Source organism: Doryrhamphus excisus, chromosome 1 (assembly GCF_030265055.1).
Source record: "Doryrhamphus excisus isolate RoL2022-K1 chromosome 1, RoL_Dexc_1.0, whole genome shotgun sequence".
Classification (NCBI taxonomy): Eukaryota; Metazoa; Chordata; class Actinopteri; order Syngnathiformes; family Syngnathidae; genus Doryrhamphus; species Doryrhamphus excisus.
Window position 1 is genome coordinate 41,511,657 of NC_080466.1, and position 22,376 is coordinate 41,534,032.

The 22,376-nt window shown below is 41.5% G+C and overlaps 1 protein-coding gene across 3 annotated transcripts in view; it reads left to right on the top strand.

The window, feature by feature from the left end:
- Positions 1 to 22,376, top strand: part of slc41a1 (solute carrier family 41 member 1) — a 32,469-nt gene that overhangs the window by 4,564 nt on the left and 5,529 nt on the right. The window contains exons 1-7 of one of the 3 annotated variants that reach the window (XM_058085027.1): positions 3,624 to 3,983; positions 5,346 to 5,463; positions 5,700 to 6,479; positions 13,696 to 13,803; positions 19,406 to 19,477; positions 20,418 to 20,562; positions 20,716 to 20,862. In XM_058085027.1, coding sequence (XP_057941010.1) covers positions 5,994 to 6,479; positions 13,696 to 13,803; positions 19,406 to 19,477; positions 20,418 to 20,562; positions 20,716 to 20,862 — 958 coding nt within the window. In that variant the 5' untranslated portion in view covers positions 3,624 to 3,983; positions 5,346 to 5,463; positions 5,700 to 5,993. Of the gene's footprint in view, positions 1 to 3,623; positions 3,984 to 5,345; positions 5,464 to 5,699; positions 6,480 to 13,695; positions 13,804 to 19,405; positions 19,478 to 20,417; positions 20,563 to 20,715; positions 20,863 to 22,376 lie in introns of those variants that run through there. The other 2 variants (XM_058085036.1, XM_058085044.1) reach the window with 2 other exon arrangements.

Consider the following 22,376-nt stretch of genomic DNA (forward strand, 5'->3'; position numbering starts at 1 on the left):
AGAATGAGTTTGCTAAGCTAACGCATTTTGGATTACATAAGAGAAAAAAAACATTCACAGGAACTTTATTTACCAGCATAATTTAATTCTAATTTCAAATTATCATTTGTAGGGATGCATGATTAATTTTTTTTTTTTAAGTTTTTGCCTCTCAGGAATGATACAGATTCGATAACCGATAACTTACTTTTTTCCACAGATTTTTTTCCACTTTTCTGAGCTATAAATGTTGTTACAATGTTGTATTTTCGTGTTAAACGAGGCCAAAGTATCAGATCATGAGGTTTGTGTATTCGGAAGTGAGGCCTGAAAGAAGTTAGGGAGGACTAGTCAAGCTTGGTTTTACAGAGTTTTTTCAAACACAGTTCTACTGACGTCTTATATGGACTGCAGATTACCAGCACTCAGTAAACAGACATAGGTATCCGGAAGTCCTCGGTAGCACTTGGGAATGTGACCAATCACAGTGGATTGAGCGTACCTGTGGAGTAAATTAAACAGATCGTTGGGTCGGAAGCAGGAAGTTCATGGAAACTGCAGAATGAGGTGCGGGATCTGGAAGATCTCGAAAGCTTTCTGTGCGGGTTATTGTGTGTATCTGTTCTATAGGAGTCCACAGTTTAATACAAAACACAGAAAATGAGCATAATAGTTTTAGCTTTAATGCAAAGTAACAAAAATGGAAAACAGTTCTGTTTTTAGAAATTGACATTTATTCTTTTTTTAACAAATCACACTGTATAGTTTGTAGGGTTGTCTCCAATAAACCGATGTGATCAAAATAGCGGTTATTGTCCAGGAGTATATTATGTGGCCTGCGTTATGGCGCATATTACGTGAAGAGTCAATCAGGTGTAACGTCTAACAACAGTTTGTACTTCCCAACTTGTGTTTTTTTCAGGTATCTTCCTCATTTAAATGTATTCAGCTTCATTTCAGTGTAAAGGACCTAATTTTTATACAGTCTTAGTGTTGGTTATCTTGTGAGAAATGCTGCGGTAACAAATATGATAAGCCTTACGTCTCGTCAAATAAAATACGTGTGCTGAGGGTGAGAGTGAATCCTCTTAGAGCTCCTGAATCCTCTTAAGGGCAACCCGTGAGTTTCCATTCTCCCAGCTTGCATTCCTCCTGGGTTCCTGCCACCGTGCACCACCCCACCACTACATCCGCACATGGACATAGCAAATCTTACAATTCATTGTATGACAAAACAATAATAATAAATAGATTAGGTGTCAAAGGTGAAAGAAACTGAGATAACTATTCTTACACATACTTGAACGCTGTAAGAAAAACTCTGCCTTGCAAAGATAATAATGGTCAGACCCTGTGAGACAGGTATCACTTCAGCAATGCTTATTATTGTGGTTATAGTGGAATTACATATCCAAAATATTAGTATCTCCCACTCGGTATGATGAAAGTAATACTACACCACTGCGCAGTACACCCACAATAATAAACATTGTTAAAGTCATACTCTGACAGTGTCTGTCAAAACTCAGCATTGTTTTGATTAGAGTCAGCAACGTTTGCTCTCTATCCAATTGACTGTTTTATTTTTATTTCTGAATTGAATCAAATCTGTTTATGAATAATTTCTTAATAATTTTGGAAACTTGTGGAAGTAAGGAAACCATTCCAAGTACAGTCATACCTCGCTGCATCGCTGTCCGAACATTGATAAACGACTTGTTTAATACGCTTCATCACTTACTACTGTAATGAATGAATTCCAGTGAAGTATGATATTCCTTATTAATAAACCTAATATTTTTGAGCATAGAAAAACATTCTAAATAAGGTTTTTAACATTGAAATAACATGAAATAACACCACATTGTCACCTTTACACTCTGTCTTTGTCTTTGGATGCGTGAGTAGAGTATGTCTTCGGAATGCCTTTTTATTATATTTGTGTTGGAGTCCATTAAGCCATATAAAGGGTTAATTTACAATTAGCTTAAATATGCGCACATTTTTACTAAAAATAGGCTGTAGTCAATAGCGAAGAACCGTGCTAAGATTTTTGTTTTGATTTCTTTCAAATTACTTGGGAGAGAAGGACAAAGTAAGAAACCAAAAATGTACCACTTCCACAAGTAATGGGAGGAGAACTTTTTTTTTTTTTACTCTTCCATCGCTGACCCGAATGATACGCAGTGAGGGGCGACTGTACACCCATTGAATAATAACAGACATTGTGCTGGCTGTCATACAAACAGCTGCCGTCCAATTCCATCAGCACCATTATCAGCCTGGGTTGAACGTCGGTATGCACAATAATTGAACTTATTTTCTGTACGAATCATTTTTAAACAGGCAAGCAAACACGTCATATCTTCCAGTAAATATAGGAGTGGGGGTTACAGATTCCCCCTTGAGGACAGCATGTTTATGCTGTTTGGGAGGTAGAGGTGTCGAGCTAGTTTGTGACCAGCCACACTCCGAGTGATGCTGAGGCTATTGATGCTTATCCGAGTGGCTACATAGCAACACCACAACAAAGCTGTACATCCTCGGGGGACGTTGTTAGAGTTCTCATAGGAACAACGTGAAGAGGCTGAGACAACGTGCAATCTGTTAGATAACACACACACACACAAAAACTGTTGTTCAAAGCTTGAATGAAACACACGTGTTCGTCCTTACAAGTTTATGTTTTACTTATGTTAATAAGTTTGTCTCTTTACTTTGGCAGACGTAGTTATATTGTATCGTACTATGGAGCGAGTCACTTCTATGAGTGATGAGTGATGACACAAGTCCTGACACAACGCTCCCGGTTGTTGCCTGGGAATTTAACATGTGCCAAATGCAAAGGAAAAGCAGCCCCGTTACTACGACACCACCGGGTTGGGCTGTGACGAGACGCTCAGTTCACAAGGGGAAAAAAAATATACGACAATATAATGCAATCTGCAATTTAATTTCTACTATGTTACGCTCTTCTGTGCTCTGTGTGAGGGCTCACTCCGTTTATGCCGTTGTTCTGCGGAACAAACACTCCAAGTTTGGGGGCGAGAGATGAGGAAAACAGACAGTGCCTGGCGATGTATATCGAGGCTGGCAAAAATAGTTCATTTTCATTGATTTATGAATTTATTATTGACCAGTTATTTTGCTTCCTTCTTTCCCCAAACAGTATCTTAAGTTTAAGTTGAACCGAGTGATCCCGTAGCCTGCGTAATGCAACGTAAACAAAGAATAAAAGAGTGTAAAAGTGACTGCAGGGGTTTAATTTCATGTCTACCGGGCTTTATTAATGTTAAACACTCATACTTGGAAACTCATAAACAGATATTCCATTAACTAACTGCGAAAATATTCCCTTTTATTAATATTGATATCCTACTTTGCATGTATTGACTTGTCTCTTATCTTATTATACAGGAGTGATTACTGTAGAAAAATAGTTAACTAGGATATGAATAATGGTTTTAAATGTACCATGCTCGTTTATGTAAGATCTTGGTGTATCAGTGACTAAGATCCATTCCAGTCCAGTGCAGATCTGATCCGCTGTTCAAAAAATCAAACTTGAATTTCTGCCCCTGCTGGCGAAGGAGACCGAGCAGACCGGCTTGTGAGCAATGGAGACAGGGCTAGCGGTGCTGGTGTGGAGTAGAGTGGAGTGAGGGGGGCGGAGGGCCGGTCCCGTCAGCTCAAGAGTGCGGAGGGAGGGCCCGCCTTGTGGCTTCCTGGCCCCCCGCACCGGACGGCTGTATTATAGATGCGCATCCAAGCAGCCGGGCGGCGGGGGCCAGTGAACGGGCGCAGTAATGTGACGGGTCGGGAGAGCGTTGAGCGAGTTTAACTATTAACCATCGAGGCATCCGTACCGGACCAGTACCGTACATAAAGGCGTGCACACCGGCGTCCGCGCCTCAAGCCAGAACGCACGGAACCAGGAGGCGGAGGATACATGCAGCCGGCTCGCTCCTACCCAGCCTCGATCGCTGTATCACGGCCACAAAAAGGTACGAATAGACGTGTCTTCTACCACTCGCTGCCGGACATGTGAGCTTCGAAATACTTTTGTCTAACGGAATTTGTCACACATTTCTTTAAACTTTTTTTTAATGGCAAAAACAGAAGCAAAATGTAGCATTGTGGTATGTTTGTATGCATGATAACGAGTTATTACATAGGCATGCTTGTAGCGGCGGGGACTTGCTCTTCAACCCGGCGTTGGAACAGAAAGCCCCCTGGACTGGACGGAATGAGCCAAAGAATAGAACAGGCGGGCTCGTCTATTCAGTCCTGACCAGGGGAGCACTAATTTACGCCTTTGCCATGTTGGGTTCGGCTGGTATTGGCCCTGACTACTAAACAGGATTGTTTCAGCAGGGATAGACGCTATCTTACACGATGTCGCAACATGCATACGGAGGAAAGCTGCGTCAAGGTAGCGGCAACAAGACAGGAACCAAAACTGAAGTCGCTTCAAAATAAAAGTTTTATCGTCATTGAGGGCTCTTTGCCGTATTTGACAATGCCATTTATTCCTCTACGTGGACGTTTCCAGGTCTATTTTAGTGAGGCTTTTGTGTGTTAGGTTAAAATAACCTGGTGAAATTATTTTCAAATAATGAATTGATGAAGCCTTCCTTTCCAACATTGTATCTAGCTTTCAGTGGCATTTGGAAGAAACAAATATATGACTATTACACATTCCTAGCCTTTTATTTTACTATTAAAACTGTAGTTAAACTAGAAAACAAAAGACACATAGAATTGTGTATTGTGACTACATCGTACTTTTACTGTTTAAATGGCTGTGTTTATTTTGAAAGGAAGGACAGGAATTGGGCTTGCTCACTTGACAATAACTTGACAGTGTTTCCTGAGGGTGAATGCAACACCTCTTGGGTGCAATATTTCAGTATTCCAATATTTAGTTGGATTATTCTTTATTTGATCAAATATAAATTGTAATAGTTGTTAGTTAGCTTTGTGAGTTTTATGACAAAGTAGGATGCTAACACTAAAAAGTCAAGTTTTTGTACGCTCCAGTTTTTGTATGATTCTTTTTTCATGGAAAATTTTCAAGTTTTTTGTACAGTATTACATGCAACAAAGCCCACGTACTGTACTGCAGCATTCTGTGAAATTTAGTTTTGTTTTTTTGTACAATCTTTTTGGAACAAATTAATATCGGAAACAGAGGTACGTTCCACTGTGTTGCTATTTGTCAATAATTATGATAAAAAACTATTTTCAAACGTCATACGTATACAAATTGTATGTATCCAATGTGTTTGTAACACTGAATGACAAACTAGAGCTGCAGCTATCTCAATCTCAAATCAATCTAATCAGATGATATATTCTTCTCTCAGCCGACCCGCCCACTGAGGTCGGAGAAGTCCCTTTCAGTGGCTGGTAATTCAACCCTTGTGCCGCAGACCTTTAAATATCTTCACTGAAGAGACCTTTCCAGCATCCACGTGGTGTAAGGTGAGACATTGCCAGCGCGATATGCCGGTCAGTCTGCTATGATCAGTGAACCGAGAGCATGCATCACTAACCTGCAGCCTAACTGCAATCTGGCACCGACAAACGTCGGACTCCTCTCGTGTTCGCTTAAAGGCAAGCTGTTAAGACGAATAGAAAAATGACGCAAGGGAGATTTTTGTGGTGAGTCCCCGAGCCAGTCATTGAAAACTAGCATGCTGTCTTCTTTTTCTCGCCAGTCCACACGGAGCAGCTTGCATTGAATGGAGAACATACTGGTCCTGCTCCCCAAACATCGACAGGAACACAGGCTCGACAGACAAACGGCTGCATGTGCCTTGCTGCAGTTACTCTATCCCAGAGCAGTTCCCCTCTGGGCTTTGATGCCGACCATCACTCCCTGTAGACCTTTTTGATGGGATAAATTATTTAGACTGATCAGGTTCAAAAACCAGGTCACTTCCAGAACAGTTTGGCAGATCTCGTCTATTGAACGTTCTTTGTCAAGACCATTGGCTTTCAAAGGCTTCCGCATGGTACTTTGGTCGAAAGAACAAGACAAACTGCCCGACATCAACATGTCCTCCGGGGCCGTTGAGGTGAAGAAGGAGGGGGGGCCCCTTGCTCCGGCCTTCCTCAACTCCAACTCCTCTGTCCACCCAGTGATCCTCACACAGGGACCCGAGGAAGGGAGCCCAGGAAATGGGAGTGAGTTTGAGCTCAAAGAGGTTACATCTTTCACAGAAATGACCAATGAAATCCCGGAGAACGAGGAGAGGTTGGAGATAGTCGCAGTGATGGACTGTCGGGCCAATGCCAAAGGTCAGCGGGAGGAGGATGCTCTCCTGGAGAATGCAAGCCAGAGCAACGAGAGCGACGATACCAGTAATGATCAGAGCCCCGAACCACCGGCACCCCTCAAGGAGACCTCCTTCTCAATTGGTCTGCAGGTGGTTTTTCCCTTCCTGCTGGCCGGGTTTGGGACGGTGGCGGCAGGAATGGTGCTAGACATTGTCCAGGTAAGCGGTCCCGACATCGGGAACACACACTATATTAATATTGATACTTTTTCCTCTACTAGTTAAACGTTGGCTATAACAACATCCATATATCTTTTATCGAAACTTTGTTTGCGGTCAGTTTTTTAGATATTCTATGGACCAGATACCGCCTACAAGTACAGGGGATCTTTGGTTGATGTCGTCCAAGTTAGGCCGTTTTGTTGTTACCTAGAACTGGCAAAATCGAAAGTACGGTAAACCTCGGATATATCGGATTCAATTGTTCCCACTGGTTTTGTCCGATATAAGTGAAATCCGTTATATGCGTATACCGGAAAATGTCCGTTTTACGCATATATCGGATTTATCGGATCCGGTATATGCGTAAATCGGATTTTATCCGTTATAAAAAGGCACTTCCTTGACTATGTTTCCAATGTACCTGGACGCGCAGGCCACGCTGCAAACGCTGCAAACGCTGCAAACGCTGCAAACGCTGCAAATGACGTCGTATAGCGGCCTGTCATGATTCTGCGAATCGGAGCACCACGATGCGGCCATCCGATATATGCGAGGGAAATTTAATGGAAATGCATTGGAACGGGACTGGAGATTTTGTCCGAAATAGGCGAAATCCGTTACAAAAAATCCGATATATGCAATGAATTTTTATTGGAAATGCATTACAGAAAAATCGGTTCTTTTTTATCTGTCCGTTGTGTGCGAATTTCCGATATATCCGAGTCCGATATATCCAAGGTTTACTGTACTATTCAGTAGAGTGATACGTAGTTGCGTGGAAATACAACGTCACTTTGGTTCTTTTGAGTTAACTCTTTATTTAAGTTTAATGTCTCCCAGGACAGAAAAGCAGACTGATCTGGTGGCAGTGCGTAAAAAAGTTCAAATGAAATTATCCACCGTAAGATGCTCAGTAGAGAATGTCCGGCTCAAGCTGCTGAAACGCGGTAACCGTCATGAGGGATTAAGATGGTATCTTTGAACATACGAAAGGATCTGCTACTTTTGAAATAGACAGCGATAACAGCATAAGCGCACGGTGTGCAGATAAAACATTGTGATAAAAGTTCTATTTACTACTTATAACTAAACTTGACTTACATCGCAGTCTCAGAACTCATATGTAAATTGAGAACTAATTGTCATCGTTTGTAAAAAAAAAAAAAGGTCTTAAATGATATTGTGCATTGTCTTAGAATAACCACACTTTTCAGGGAAACCCCGGTAGTACTCACTGACATTTGGAAGTAGACTTTAATCTGAAAATCTTCCATTCCGAACAATTGAACATCAAAGCAGAGCCGGTTCCACAGAGTGTTACAAAGATAAGAGGTTGTTACTCAAGCATTCAAACACCGTACTTTTGTATAACCATACATGTCCAAAGTAAACACTTTGGAATGTATAATTTGGCTGTCTGAGAACGAGTTGCAATATTTATGTCACCCTTTACGTAAAAAAAAAAAACAGAAATAGATGCAGTTCACCGTAGGACAGTGTCTATTTGATGTATGTCTGTAAGTTACTTCTCCTAGTATATGACTTTGTACTTGCATTCTGAAACCCAGCGAGATAGTGAATGGATACGAGTCTGGGCAACAAGTACTGTATGTTCTCTTAAGACACGGACAAGCTGAAAAGAAACACATAACATTCTGCCAGTGTGCAAACCTAAAATATAGAGGTATCCCCACTAAATCTGGAATGGTATGAGGTCAAACATTTTTCACGCTGTCCCATGTTAGGCCCCATGCTGTTGTGATTTCACTGTTTTCCAAAACATTCCCCGTTGCTGAAGTGCCGCTTGTTCCCCCTTTAGTGGGCCATGGGCAACGGTTTGTGCTTCAATGCGACGAGAAGCTTGACTGTAGTGGTGGGTGTCCAGTGGCTATCCAGTTGTGTCATTTTCTCTCCATGACACAGAAATGCTAACTCATCTATTCCAAAAAAGTTTAACTTTGCGCTATGGACCCCTTCTGATTCTTGCACTTGCCGCTCTGCTAGCCTCTACAAGGCCTCATTGTGACATTTTAATGTTAGTCACTTTGATTTCCGACGGTACAAACACATGCGGAGTTCCTGGCATCATTCCCACTCCAGGCTGGCCCAGAAAAGACTGTCCAGACTGACCTGGAGATGTCTGCATAGCTGGGCTCAGTGGCTTGGCAGCCGAATGGCCTAAAAATGTCACTCTCTCCTAACCACGGCCAAAAAGTCAAGACCAAGGGTATAAAGGTTATATACGGTTTGTAAAGGTTATGCGGTGCTTGCAGTCCTCTTGGGAATGATGATGTTTATGGCCAGGTAGAAACCTTTATAAAAGTCATTTTATTTAGTTTACTATCTGTCGTTCGGCAGCTCAGACAGAAATACAAATACACGCAGTAAATAACAGTGTTATATACTGCATGGTATTTCAGTACTGTGGATCCTTGCACCAACAGCCTAAACACATTCCATTCCAGATTGCTGTTCAACCTTCCCACATGTATTCTGATTGCATGACTTTCCCCATGAAAAGTATTTAAAGTAGAACTACAGTCTTCCCTCGCAATGTCGCGGTACGGTTATCGCTTCCTTGCTATATCGTGTTTTTTCAGAAATTAATAAATGATTACTGTTTTGTGGTAGACTATAGTCTATTATTAGTCAAAATATATTGAAATCCAAGTAGTATGTAGTATTGTGGTCACAAGGGGGCAGTAATGACGCAAAACATTGATGAGACATTACCTTACATTACCTTACCTTAACATTGCATGAAGTCATTGCATGAAATAAAGTTATCCTTTCATTCCGTGTGGAAGTCGCAAGTATTTGGCCTCTTGATTTTCGAAAAAATTAATTTGAGGCTAACTGGTTAGCTCGCTAGCTTGCCAGCTTGTGGCCGACTCGAGTCCCCGCAGCATAAGAGTTGTGCATTGCAATGTAAACATATTGACATACAAGTGATGTGTACTATTGTGGTCACTGGGTGGCAGTAATGACACAAAATATTGAGACATTACCTTATATTACATTACCTTAACACTATTATATAACTATGAAAATATTCAATTTATTAACATTGAATCCTATAACTAATAACTAATTATGTCGGGGCAACTGTATATGTATAAAAGTTTGGGCACCCCTACAATAATATGACTAATTTCAATGTTGAATATTCGTATCTACTTAAATATTTGACTTATTTAATAAAGTAGCAGAAATTAAATTCACAGATAAGTTGCACTTCACTTCACTTCCGGATCGACTGATTTTAATCATGCATGATGAGTGTAGATCTTCTGTTGATCACACGTGTCATTTTCTATTCTTTATTAACATAAAATAGGCTGTTTGTGTGTCAAAATTGGCTATTTATAACAAAAACAAAGACATTCTTTGTAAAAATGCAGTGGGCACCCCCCCAATGTTGTCAGAATGCTTTTTTTATTGATCGAATCCATGAAACAAATCTTGAAAGCTGACACCCCTGGTGTTTATTATGATAGTTGTAATTTGCGGTGGCACCACACAGAGAGGTGTTTTGGTTGCCTTATTTAGCTAAGGGCCAAATATTTGACACCTGTCAATATGCTGCATTGAAGTTCACCATGTCAAACTACAATTACATTACACACAGTTTATTTTGGGTGTGAGAATATTATGAATTAATTAGCAGGAAGACGGTACATTGGTTTATGGGTACATAATGGACTTTATGACATATCTGCGGGGTCGTACCGAAACTGTAGTCCGCAACTGCAGCCCCAGAACGCTGAAACCGACACCGCAGGCTGAGGTCTTTATGACGCCATAGTTCCGTCGACATCGCATGCCATGAGGTTCAGCTGCTGCGTTGGTACAAAACCACGTACAGTAAGAGACGGCGAATGAAACACGGCCGTGTTACTTAACGCGGCGACTTGACCCCTTGAAGGGATCACATACCAGAACTCCTATAGATCTGCACACAGTGGTACCGGGGTCGTCCAGTCAAGTTCCTAGAACCGAGGAGGTGGCCATGAGGAGAGAGGGCTTCTTTGGCGGCGAGCCAGCATTCAATGGAGACAACAACATATATCAACACGGGGGGGGTGAGAGCAAGCCAGTGAGACAGAAGTAGAGAGAGAGAGTAAAAGTCTGAAAGCATGTGGCTGTTAAAGAGGAGAGGAGTGCTCGCAAGGCTGCTGCTTCGGCAGGTGGCGGTGCGCCAAGATGGGGGGACTTGGCTGAAAGCGGCTCTGCTTCGCCTGACGACAGCAAAGTAGCGTAGCGTAACCCCCGCAAGAGCTTTTAGCGCCACACCTACGGATACATCCAAGAAAGACGGCTGTTGACATCAGCTCTCATCAGTATTGTAGCGTACGTCTGGATGCACGGCGATTGTTGGCGATACAAACGTTCACAGCGGCTCTCGGTTCGACTCCTTGCCTGATTTATTCATTGATCTATTCGGTTTCTTGTGTTCTATGTGTGACACAGGAAGTGAGCAGACCAGAGTCTAGATCAGGGGTGGGCAAACTTTTTGACTCGCGGGCCACTTTTGATTTAACAAAATTGTCCCGGGGGGCAGAATATATATTTAATACACACTATTTTACGCTTATAATTCTGACAGTCCGCGTTGAATTATTAGTCTAATTTGATCTGTAAATCATACTATCAGCTGTCACTATCAGACCACAGCAAATTACGAAATTTAATTTTACAGTTTTCTGAATCAAACATCCGAATTGACTTATGTTGCCAGCTGTTGTTAAAACTGTTAAAATTTGAAATATTTAGAAGCAGTTGATGTTTGCTAAATAATCACTAATAAATACAATAAATCACTATATTGACAGTTACTATTGTACCCATTATGCCATGGTATGGTCATATCACCTCGTACTTCGGTACGTGACAAAAAAAACCTTACACCATATTAGGAAAGCAGGAAGTGATCAAATTATTATGTCATTGTAGAGTCACATCACTTCTGTACGAGGTACATTATTAAAAAAAAACAACAAAAAAAAACTTAAACTGTATTATGGAAAGCAGGAAGTGAACAAATGTAACAGTTACTGATTGTAAAAGTACCAGATGGAGGGGTAGGATTTAATAAGCTTTGCTTCTTCCTACTCCTTTTGGACATGTGGAACTGTGAACTGATTATGGGATGCATTCAATTGTAATCTGATGCATGGTCATATGAAATAAAACCATGACCATTACCATAGAAAGCAACTGGCGGGCCGGATTCAAACGCTTAGTGGGCCGCATGTGGCCCCCGGGCCGTAGTTTGCCCACCCCTGGTCTAGATAATAGATAAGCACTCATTTGGAGATGGATCACCGTCCCCGGCTGCGTAAGCCATTTGCTCGTCCTGATTTGTTGGTGGTTAGCCATAAGTCACTCAAGCCAGGCCTAAGAGAAAGGCATTTGAGCTCTTCCCCCGCGAGAAAATTGCTCAAGGGTTAGGTTCAGCCTGCACAACAGGGCGTACAGCTTTTTCTTTACCTTCTTTTACGTACCGATTAAATGCCTAGGTATGTCGTTGTGGTTACTTCCACCAATTACAAAAAGGGTGTGGTGCTCTTTTCACCTCGATACACTCTGTCCCAGACCAGAAAAATAAGAATAAATAAACATATAAATATGGCACAGATCACGTCAAATTATTCAACATCATGAATACTAATAGTACATCGTAAAAATACATATTAATACATAATAACTCAATAAGTCAGGACCTGTCTGTGTTTTTTATGAAACCGCTCTTCTGGTTCCTAACATTTCTCGATTTGGATTCTTTTCAGAGGTAGGGTCATAAAAGTTAAATGAGGGCGCCAACCATAAAATGAATGATTCCGGGAGAATCTGAATACAGTAAAGTCTCGTTATATCGATATCGGTTATAACGAATTACTGCTTATTACGATACTATTTTCATTTCCCGTCAAATTTCTAGTCTTTTATGATATAATTAGTTCCGTGAGTACGATACCCGGTTATTATGATAATCCGGTTACTACGATGCCCTTTTCATCTCCCGCCAGCCAATTTGGTCTGCTTATATCGATACAAAAGCAGCTTAAATCAATCTTTGCTTAAGGATTTCAATACCAAAAAAGAACACGGCGAACGGCTGCTTCCAGTCAACTTTATTTTTCACACTTCCACCACCAGAGCGCGGCACACACACCGATTCCCGCACTTCCTGGTTCACAGGTCATGCTCAACCCGCCCCACATAGCTGGCCAAACACATGCCTGCAACAGAAGAACCAACTGACATAGCATACACACCTATTCCAACGAAGACACAAGCGTACAAATACATGTATTTAATTGTGTTGTATTCAGATATCTTTTTATTCTATACACACGAGAGAAACCACGAACGCAGTTGCCCACTTTTAATGCAGTTCGGCGCAGGATCGGATATATCGACAGTCCGGTTATATCGATATTTTTTCCGACTCCCGACAATATCGATGTAACGAGACTTTACTGTATTTGAATCGGATCAATATTTTTGCATAGAGGCCTACTATCAACAACTGTCAGTCCTCTGCATCAATCTCCTGGTATGGCTGCTAATCCAAGTTCATCATTTTATTAGGCTAATAGATTATTAGAAAACCCATCACAAAATCTAAACGAAAACTTCAGAGAGCAGCACAAACTGGGTCTAACAAGGACAGAAAAACGATGCACAACTGTGCATCACAGGTCATCACCTGGCAGCTGCACTAAATACGTAGTACCCGTCAAATTGTAGTCGACTCTTCTGTCGAGTCCCCCAGTATTTATCGTAATTAATAACCTGTAAGGCTTGCTAGGAAGGTCATGGGCACACTTTCCAAATTAGGAAGTCACACATTAGACATATAATTTTGCAAAAAAATTTGTCTTGTTTTGCATGTAAATATAGTCTGTTTGGTGCAGTTAGCGTCTTGTATTCCGCAGGTGTTACTTTTGGTTGCACTGTGAGTGAGGGAGGCGCTCGGTTAGATAACATCCTGTTGGTTTGTATTGTTTGAGTATGGGTACAGTAGTAGTAATGCCATATACTACACATTGCCCAGGCTTGTACAGTATAATATATAAAAATAGACAATGTTAGAGCTGAAATTATGAATTGTCTTTATTAATGTTGATGTCTGCATTGTGTATATGTGTCCTGTGTTATAATAAGGCGTGTTTACTAAGTTGTGTTGCTATTTCATTGGTGATCACAGCACTGGACGGTGTTCACGGAAGTGTCAGAGGTGTTCATCCTGGTTCCGGCGCTGCTTGGGCTCAAGGGCAACCTGGAGATGACGCTGGCCTCCAGACTTTCCACAGCGGTAAGCCATGTTTGTCTATTCTAACTTATTTTCCTTTTTGTTGCGTCTTTGGCTGTTTAAAGTGTTTTTTTTTCCTCTTCAAAGTTACCCAATCCAGTCTCCTGGCATTCCCCAAACTGTGACATTCATTACGGCTGATTGGTCCAGGGGTCATAGGTCATATTGACAAAGTAACCTGCGGTTTTACACCAACTGATAGCAACATTCCTTTAAACGCTTTACCTGAACCCAACCTGTTTTGTGTGGGTGCTTTTCCACCCTTCACACTTTCAATCTTGTATGTAAACACACCTCAATAACAAACTAAAACTAATTTTAACACGATCACATGAATGTATTTTGAAGCATACCGTCTTAATATCATATATGACCTGGTTATGATAAGTTCTAAAAATGGTCCGAAATGCCTCAAGTTGTATGTTTCGAACCAGGACTCTCATTTCTAAAGGTTATTTACGTAGAAAAACAGCCTGAAAGTAGGACTCCTTCTCCCACTTCACCTTTAAAGTCTGACACGTTTGGCGAGTGTGAGTGCTTTGATTCGCGCTCAAGGTTGGCACACTTTCCTCTCCTTTAGGGGAGGCGTACGCCTAATTTGTGTGCGTAATAGCGGTGTGTCATTTACGGAATGCAATGGCTCATCTAACAAGTAATTATTGACAGTCGCAGCCGCAGTCGTCTCTAAAAAAAAATAATTAGAACAACACGGAAAGTGACTGGAAATAACCTTGGTTAGCGTTGAAAGTTGACAAAAACATTTTTCCTCAATTTGTGTACATTTCCCAGCTACAGTAAACCTCGGATATATCGGAAATTCGCTCACAACGGACAGATTAAAAAAAAAAACGATTTTTCTGTAATGCATTTCCAATAAAAATTCATTGCATAAATCGGATTTTTTTATAACGGATTTTGCCTATTTCGGACAAAATCTCCAGTCCCGTTCCAATGCATTTCCATTAAATTTCCCTCGCATATATCGGATGGCCGCATCGTTATGCTAATCTTGTTGATGTCACTGGCTATTGTCTTTGTCCTGGCTCCAGATTTAGGACAAATATAAAAGTGAGTGACGTCAATAATACTAGCACAGCAGTGAATGAGATCTTAACCTCACTATTGGAAATAACGTAGGCCTGACGGGCGTAACAGGGCCTAGCTTAATTAACAATTTGTTATGCTCAGAGTCCAATAAAGTTAAATTCTCATTACCTTACGTCTCTTTTCATTGCCCAGTCCAGGTACATTGGAAACATAGTCAAGGAAGTGCCTTTTTATAACGGATAAAATCCGATTTACGCATATACCGGATATAAATCCGATATATGCGTAAAACGGACATTTTCCGGTATACGCATATAACGGATTTCGCTTATATCGGACAAAACCAGTGGGAACAATTGAATCCGATATATCCGAGGTTTACTGTAGCTGCAATACGACAAGTCCGAAAATGGATGCGTTTGCTTGCATCCAGTCCTGTGCACTTCTTTTAGTGTGTGGCTGTATCCGCACCAAACCCATCGAAGTCGTACTTGTGGTTCGACCGTGTTGCCAGTAACAGAGGCTGACATGTCTTCTATGTTGCAACTTGTCGAGCAATCACCTGCTGGTACCAACACGTAATTGTCCGTTTTAGTGACGTGTCAGTGTTGCACAGCCCGTAAGAGAATTAGACCGGAATCGCAGCTAAGCAGAACCAATCCTCGCATACTTTCCACTGGTGTGTGGGAAATGAGCGACGACCCAACAAGTCCCCCTTCGCAAGTCGGCTTTGTTACAGAATTAGAGTTCAAGTGTCCCATTGAAGAATTTGACAGCGTTAGCATGCCGGCTCCGACCTTTCCAGTGTGATTCCTGAGTTTTTTTTAGCTTTAAGGCCAACAGTTAATATTTATATTGTAGCTATTAGTCAAATATCTGTTGAAGTGATTTAATAATAATTCATTCATTCATTCATTTTCTACCGCTTTTCCTCACGAGGGTCGCGGGGGGTGCTGGAGCCTATCCCAGCTGTCTTTGGGCGAGAGGCGGGGTACACCCTGGACTGGTGGCCAGCCAATCACAGGGCACATATAGACAAACAACCATTCACACTCACATTCATACCTATGGACAATTTGGAGTGGCCAATTAACCTAGCATGTTTTTGGAATGTGGGAGGAAACCGGAGTACCCGGAGAAAACCCACGCATGCACGGGGAGAACATGCAAACTCCACACAGAGATGGCCAAGGGTGATTTAATAATAATAATAATAATAATAATAATACATTTTATTTGTATAGCGCTTTTCAAAATACTCAAAGACACTTTACAGAAGAATGGAGTTGAATAAAGCAAGTAAACAGAGTAGAAGACACACCAAAATACAACGTTCATTCGTTAATACACAGTTAAAACATGAGTAAAAGCGGGGGGCGGTGATTTGGTGAAACTTTTCTCCATGCACTTACCACTGAAATAGTTCAAGCATCGCAGCTTGTCCAGAGACATTACCGTCAGCTCCTTATTGGTTGGCCTCAGCTGGGGCATGTTTCTTTCCACGCCGCTGCTGATTAGAAGATTAAAACGACTGTAAGTTTCCTAAAGAGCTTAACACGCTAAAAACATAATGTGAACCCCCCGACCGGGAGCTGGAGTTTTCAATTCACATGACATTCACGTTTTCATTTTTCTGGTCTTTTTACTCGCGAGATCAGGGGTGGGCAAACTACGGCCCCGGGGGCCACATGCGGCACACTAAACATTTGAATCCGGCCCGCCACTTAAATATTTAAACTTTTAATGTACATGCTGGCGGGGCGGCAGTGGTTAGCGCACAGACCTCACAGCGAGGAGACCAGGGTTCAATTCCCACCCTCGGCCATCGCTGTGTGGAGTTTGCATGTTCTCCCCGTGCATGCGTGGGTTTTCTCCGGGTACTCCGGTTTCCTCCCACATTCCAAAAACATGCTAGGTTAATTGGCCACTCCAAATTGTCCATAGGTATGAATGTGAGTGTGAATGGTTGTTTGTCTATATGTGCCCTGTGATTGGCTGGCGACCAGTCCAGGGTGTACCCCGCCTCTCGCCCGAAGACAGCTGGGATAGGCTCCAGCAGCCCCCCGCGACCCTCGTGAGGAAAAGCGGTAGAAAATGAATGAATGAATGTACATGCTGGCAACATGACTTGCAAGTCGGGTGTCTTATTCACTATAAAACTGAAAAAAAACAAAACAAAAATTACATTTTGTAGTTTGATGTGGTCGGATGTTTAAAGTGCTCCAGAAAAAAAGTGACATTAAAACATATAGCTAATAGTATGACATATTTACAGATAAAAATTAGACAAATAATTAAAAGTGTGTGTGTTAAATATATATTCTGGCCCCCCAGGACAGTTTTATTAACTCAATGCAGCCCACGAGTCAAAAAGTTTGCCCACCCCTGCTCTAGATACTTTTGTATGACCAATATACTAATATTCGAATAATATCATCATGCAAAAACAATTACTTTGTTCATTCCCGTATGCCAAAATCAATTCTAAACAAGCAACGTATGGTTTAAAAACCGTCCAGAAAGTGAATGTTTTGCTTGTTTCTTTGCATTTAGAGTTCATTGGAGGTCTAGGATACCCCCCAATGCTCCGTGGCGATATTTGACCAGTTACACATAAACCTTCTTATCAGCATGCGTGGCGGTTTGCCCTCTTTGAACAGCCGAATGAATGCTCAGGCATGAGGTGTCCATCCCCGCGCGTGTTTACACGGCCCTGATAGCTTTATGTGCGCTCAAACCCCGTGTCCTCGTCGACCAGTTAAACTGACATGCGGTCTTGCACACGGACACAACTGGAACATTGTGATGCTCCAATGTTCAAATGTTATTACATAGTGAACATTTAACTCTTTTTTTTTTTTTTTTTTTTGACAACATGATCGACTGTTCCTTTTGAAAGCAACCAAAACAAGCCAACAGCCACACGTTTCCCTTCAACCTATTGCCATAGCGGTGCGGTGGTTAGTACTGTCACCTCACAGCAGGAAGGTTTTGGGTTCAAACCTGCCCGCTGGGGCCTTTCAGAGCGGAGTTTACATGTTCTCGATGTGCCTGCATGGGTTCTCTATTTCTCCCACAGACCATAAACATGCAAGTTATTGCAGGTTGGTTAGACTCTCGAATGCCTGCAGTTGTAAATATGCGTCTCTGTGCGGCTCCCCTGCCCAGTGACCGAGATAAGTCATCCTGGTGGCTTGAATGTTTTGTAGCGTGAATTCAGAGTATTTTAAGTATTTAATAGTGGAGTTGCACAAAAAAAAATGGCTTTTAATTTCTACATTTGACTTTACCATGGGTGATTATACTGTCCATTGAGCTAATATGTCATTATTTTTGACTTAATGGATTACTCCCTGTCCTTTGAATTACCGTATTTTCCAGACTATAAGTCACACTTTTTTTCATAAGTTGGCTGTTCCTGCGACTTATAAATGATAAAAACTGTTTATGTTACATAAACGCAGGACACCTTTTCTGTTTATGTTTATTTTTTGTGTCGCTGTACAAAAATGTTAGCATATCTTACACCTATTTAGCCTGTTCTCTATTTCTTTATTGTTAGAATTTGCCTTCCAAGAGGACGTAATGTCGGTTTTGGTCATAAAATAAATTACCAGCAAAAAATGCGACTTATACTCCAGTGCGACTTATGTATGTTTTTTTTTGGGGAGGGTGAAATTTAAAAGGGAGGAAAATACGGGAAAAACTGGGAAACCTGGGATAGACTCCACCAAGCATGCACAGAATAGTCACTATATTGTCAGTTGTAGAGGTGTGGACTTGTGTCACAATTTTGATGACTTTGGGCTCGACTTAGACTTAGACTTGGACTTAAAAAAATAATAAATAAATAAAAAAAATACTTGGACTTACAAGATCGATACACAAAGGAAATTGCTTGTTTTTTTCTACCTGATTATGCATTTTTGGCCTTGTGTGACTTATACTCTGGAGCGACTTATAGTCCAGAAAATACGGTATTTCTCCAATCAGCTGTTTTTTCCGGGACTTCCAACATAACCTGCGGGAATTCTAAAGTAGAACATGAGCCCCTTGTTTTGGGAACGGCTTTCCAACATGATAACGATCCTAAACACACCTCCAGAATGACTTGCTGATGAAGGTGGAGTAAGTGAAAGTATGTCGGGCATCCTCAATATCCAAACATCCACCAGGTCTGTAATGTCATCTTGGATGGAGGAGTGGACGAGGATTCCACTTTCTATAGAAATATGCTTTCTATATGCTGCTATTGAACTTTTTGGTTTGTGGATGAGCTTTGGAATCATTGCATCGGATACAAAGTGGACCACTGTTGCTTCCACCCGTTCTGCTTGACAACATCTGTGTGTGTGTGTGTGTGTGTGTGTGTGTGTGTTTGTGAATGAAAGAAGCCAGATGAGATAAGTGGAGTTGGCCTGGGCGGGGAATCAGAGATCAGAGCATCGTTGTGTAGAATACTGACGTCTTATTGTTCTGGTGGGGCCAAGAGGCAGCAGCACGTACAAACACACTCATGGGCATGTGATAACGTTGTGTGTTATTCTCTGTCTTCCAGGCTAATATTGGTCAAATGGACACAGCCAAGGACATGTGGAATATGATCATGGGGAACTTAGCTCTCATTCAGGTATATTAAACCTTTTTTTGGGGAGGGTGAAATTTAAAAGGAAGGAAAATACGGGAAAAACTGGGAAACCTGGGATAGACTCCACCAAGCATGCACAGAATAGTCACTATATTGTCAGTTGGAGAGGTGTGGACTTGTGTCACAATTTTGATGACTTCGGACTCGATTTGACTGTTCATGAAAGACTTAGACTTGGACTTAAAAAAATAATAAATAAATAAAAAAAAAGACTTGGACTTACTAGATCGATACACAAAGGAATGTGCTTGTTTACAGTACCTCAATTGCAGAAGAAAAAGACACTGCAACAATATGAATAAAATATAATACAAATATTGTGTAAAATATATGTCAATAAAAATAAATTCACACTTTATACACGGGAGGACTGAATTATTTATTATTTATTTTTTATTTATTTTTTATTTTTTATTTTTTATTTTTTAATATTTATTTTTTATTTTTTAATATTTATTTTTATTTTTTTATTATTTATTATTTATTTTTTTATTATTTATTATTTATTATTTATTATTTATTATTTATTATTTATTATTTATTATTTATTATTTATTATTTATTATTTATTATTTATTATTTATTATTTATTATTTATTATTATATACAGATGAAGTACTGTAGATCTGGATGGCGTGTGGAATGACTAAAGTCATGTAGCGTTCACTGTGGGAACGGAACTGGAGGAGTCTCCAACTGCTTGACTTGACTTAAAACCTGCCTTGGACTTACACGTCATGACTCAAGACTTAAATGAGACTTACAAAGCACTGACTAACCACCTCTGGTTAGCTGTGATTCAGCGTAATTAACTAAAAATAGGCTAGTCAATATGTTACATTGATTCTCTCAAATTCGTCTCACACATGTCAGCAATCACATGCAGCTACCGTATAAAACATCTTCTCATGCACGTCTTCAGGTCCAGGCCACAGTCGTAGGCTTCCTGGCCTCCATCGCTGCGGTGATCTTCGGTTGGATCCCAGAGGGCCACTTCAGGCTGGGCCACGCCGTGCTGCTTTGTGCCTCCAGTGTCGCTACCGCCTTCATTGCTTCTCTGTTACTAGGTAGAGTACGACCACCTCACAGAACGTCAGAGATACTTCATTCCGGTGTTAACAAATGCTTAAGTGAGATGGTCAACAGCCGTGTGCCCCCCAGATGCTCCAGAAGCTGTAAACTCAGAAAAAACCCTCAGATTTTACACCCCTGATCCACAGGTCTCATCATGATTGGCGTGATCATCGCGTCCAGGAAAGTTGGCATCAACCCAGACAACGTGGCCACGCCTATTGCCGCGAGCTTGGGAGACCTGATCACCCTGTCCCTGCTGGCTGGCATCTCGACAGGACTGTACAAGGAACTAGGTAACTCAACTACAGCCATTTTGGCTGTACTTTTTGTCAATAATAAGTCGAGCTTCAAAATGTAAAAAGCAAAAAAAAGCAATTTATTGCAAACAACTGTTAAATTCAAATAGGTTATATTCAACATCTACTGTCTGGAACTGATGTTTATTTTGGTAAAATAAAACGCAGGATGGTCCAAAAGAGTGAGCTCATTCCTCTGGACGAAGTCCTTAGTCAGGCGGGTATTGTTAACTGCAGCGTAGAACCTGTTGACAAAGCCTGTCATTACAACACAGTTTGACGCCCCTGCACAACCTGAGGTTCAATTCTTCCATTTAAGGCAAAAGCAGCCCAGATCTCCTTGTCATGCCAGTGACGTTGGAAGCCATCAGGAATGTAAAGGTTCTCATCAGATCGCTTTATACGGCCCATTTTTGGTGCGCCAATGCAAATTCCAAACGGGCAATTTTGTTCTTAAAATCCTTCAATTGCAGATCAGGTCTGCAAGGTCTTTGGACTGCACCGGTAACAGTCTCCATTTGGGCCGAGGACGGTCCCGTGTTGGACTGTCGGCCAATAGGACCATTTTGGGTCAGATTTTTTTTTTTTGTTCCATACCCTCAGGATCTTTTAAGTGGTTTCAAATGACTACTGGTCTTATTGGGACCAGTCTAGGGCGTACCCCGTTTCTTACCTGAAAAAAGAAATACCTGACATAGACATAGAATCCACATTTTTGAGTTTCATGGTCTTAAACTCAGCAACTCCTTCACATCGAGAGGAGTCAGTTGAGGTGGCTGGGCATCTAGTCCGGATGCCTCCCGGACGCCTCCTTGGTGAGGTGTTCCGGGCATGCCCAGCCGGGAAAAGGCACCGGGGCAGACCTAGGGCACGCTGGAGGGAGTATGTCTCACAGCTGGCCTGGGAACGCCTTGGTGTCCTACTGGTAGAGCTGGAGGAGGTGGCCGGGGACCGGGAAGTCTGGGCTTCCCTACTAAGACTGCTGCAAACCCGCGACCCGGACCCGGATAAGCAGAGGAAAATGGATGGATGGATGGTCTTAAACTTTTGATAATTCTTGCAATTTTTTAACTAATTCTAATCGCTGACATTCTGTGAGAGAAAGTATTGAAAATACTCGTTATTGCAGGTGTGTGTGAACCCTATCATGGCAAAACCGTAAAACGTGATTAGAAAAGCTTCAGATAAACGAGACTTGAGGTGTTGGAATTGGTGTGTCTCGCCAAGCTTATCCTCTTGCAACCAAAACAAGAAATGATCTTTGAGTTGAGTCACATTTCTCTTTTGTTGAATTCCCCCAGCGTGACACTGTGTGCACGCCGGTATGATGTCAAGCCGGATCAGGCTTTATCTTCGCAAATAACACCGGGCTTAGTGGAAACGTGTGTAAGATATTAAACGATGCGCGAAAGAGGCCTCCGACGCGGATAGTTGTATTTGAGGGTGAAAAATTTCACAGCTGTTTGCCTTCCAGTTTGCCTTCATTGTTTGTATCTGGGCTGACGCACGCA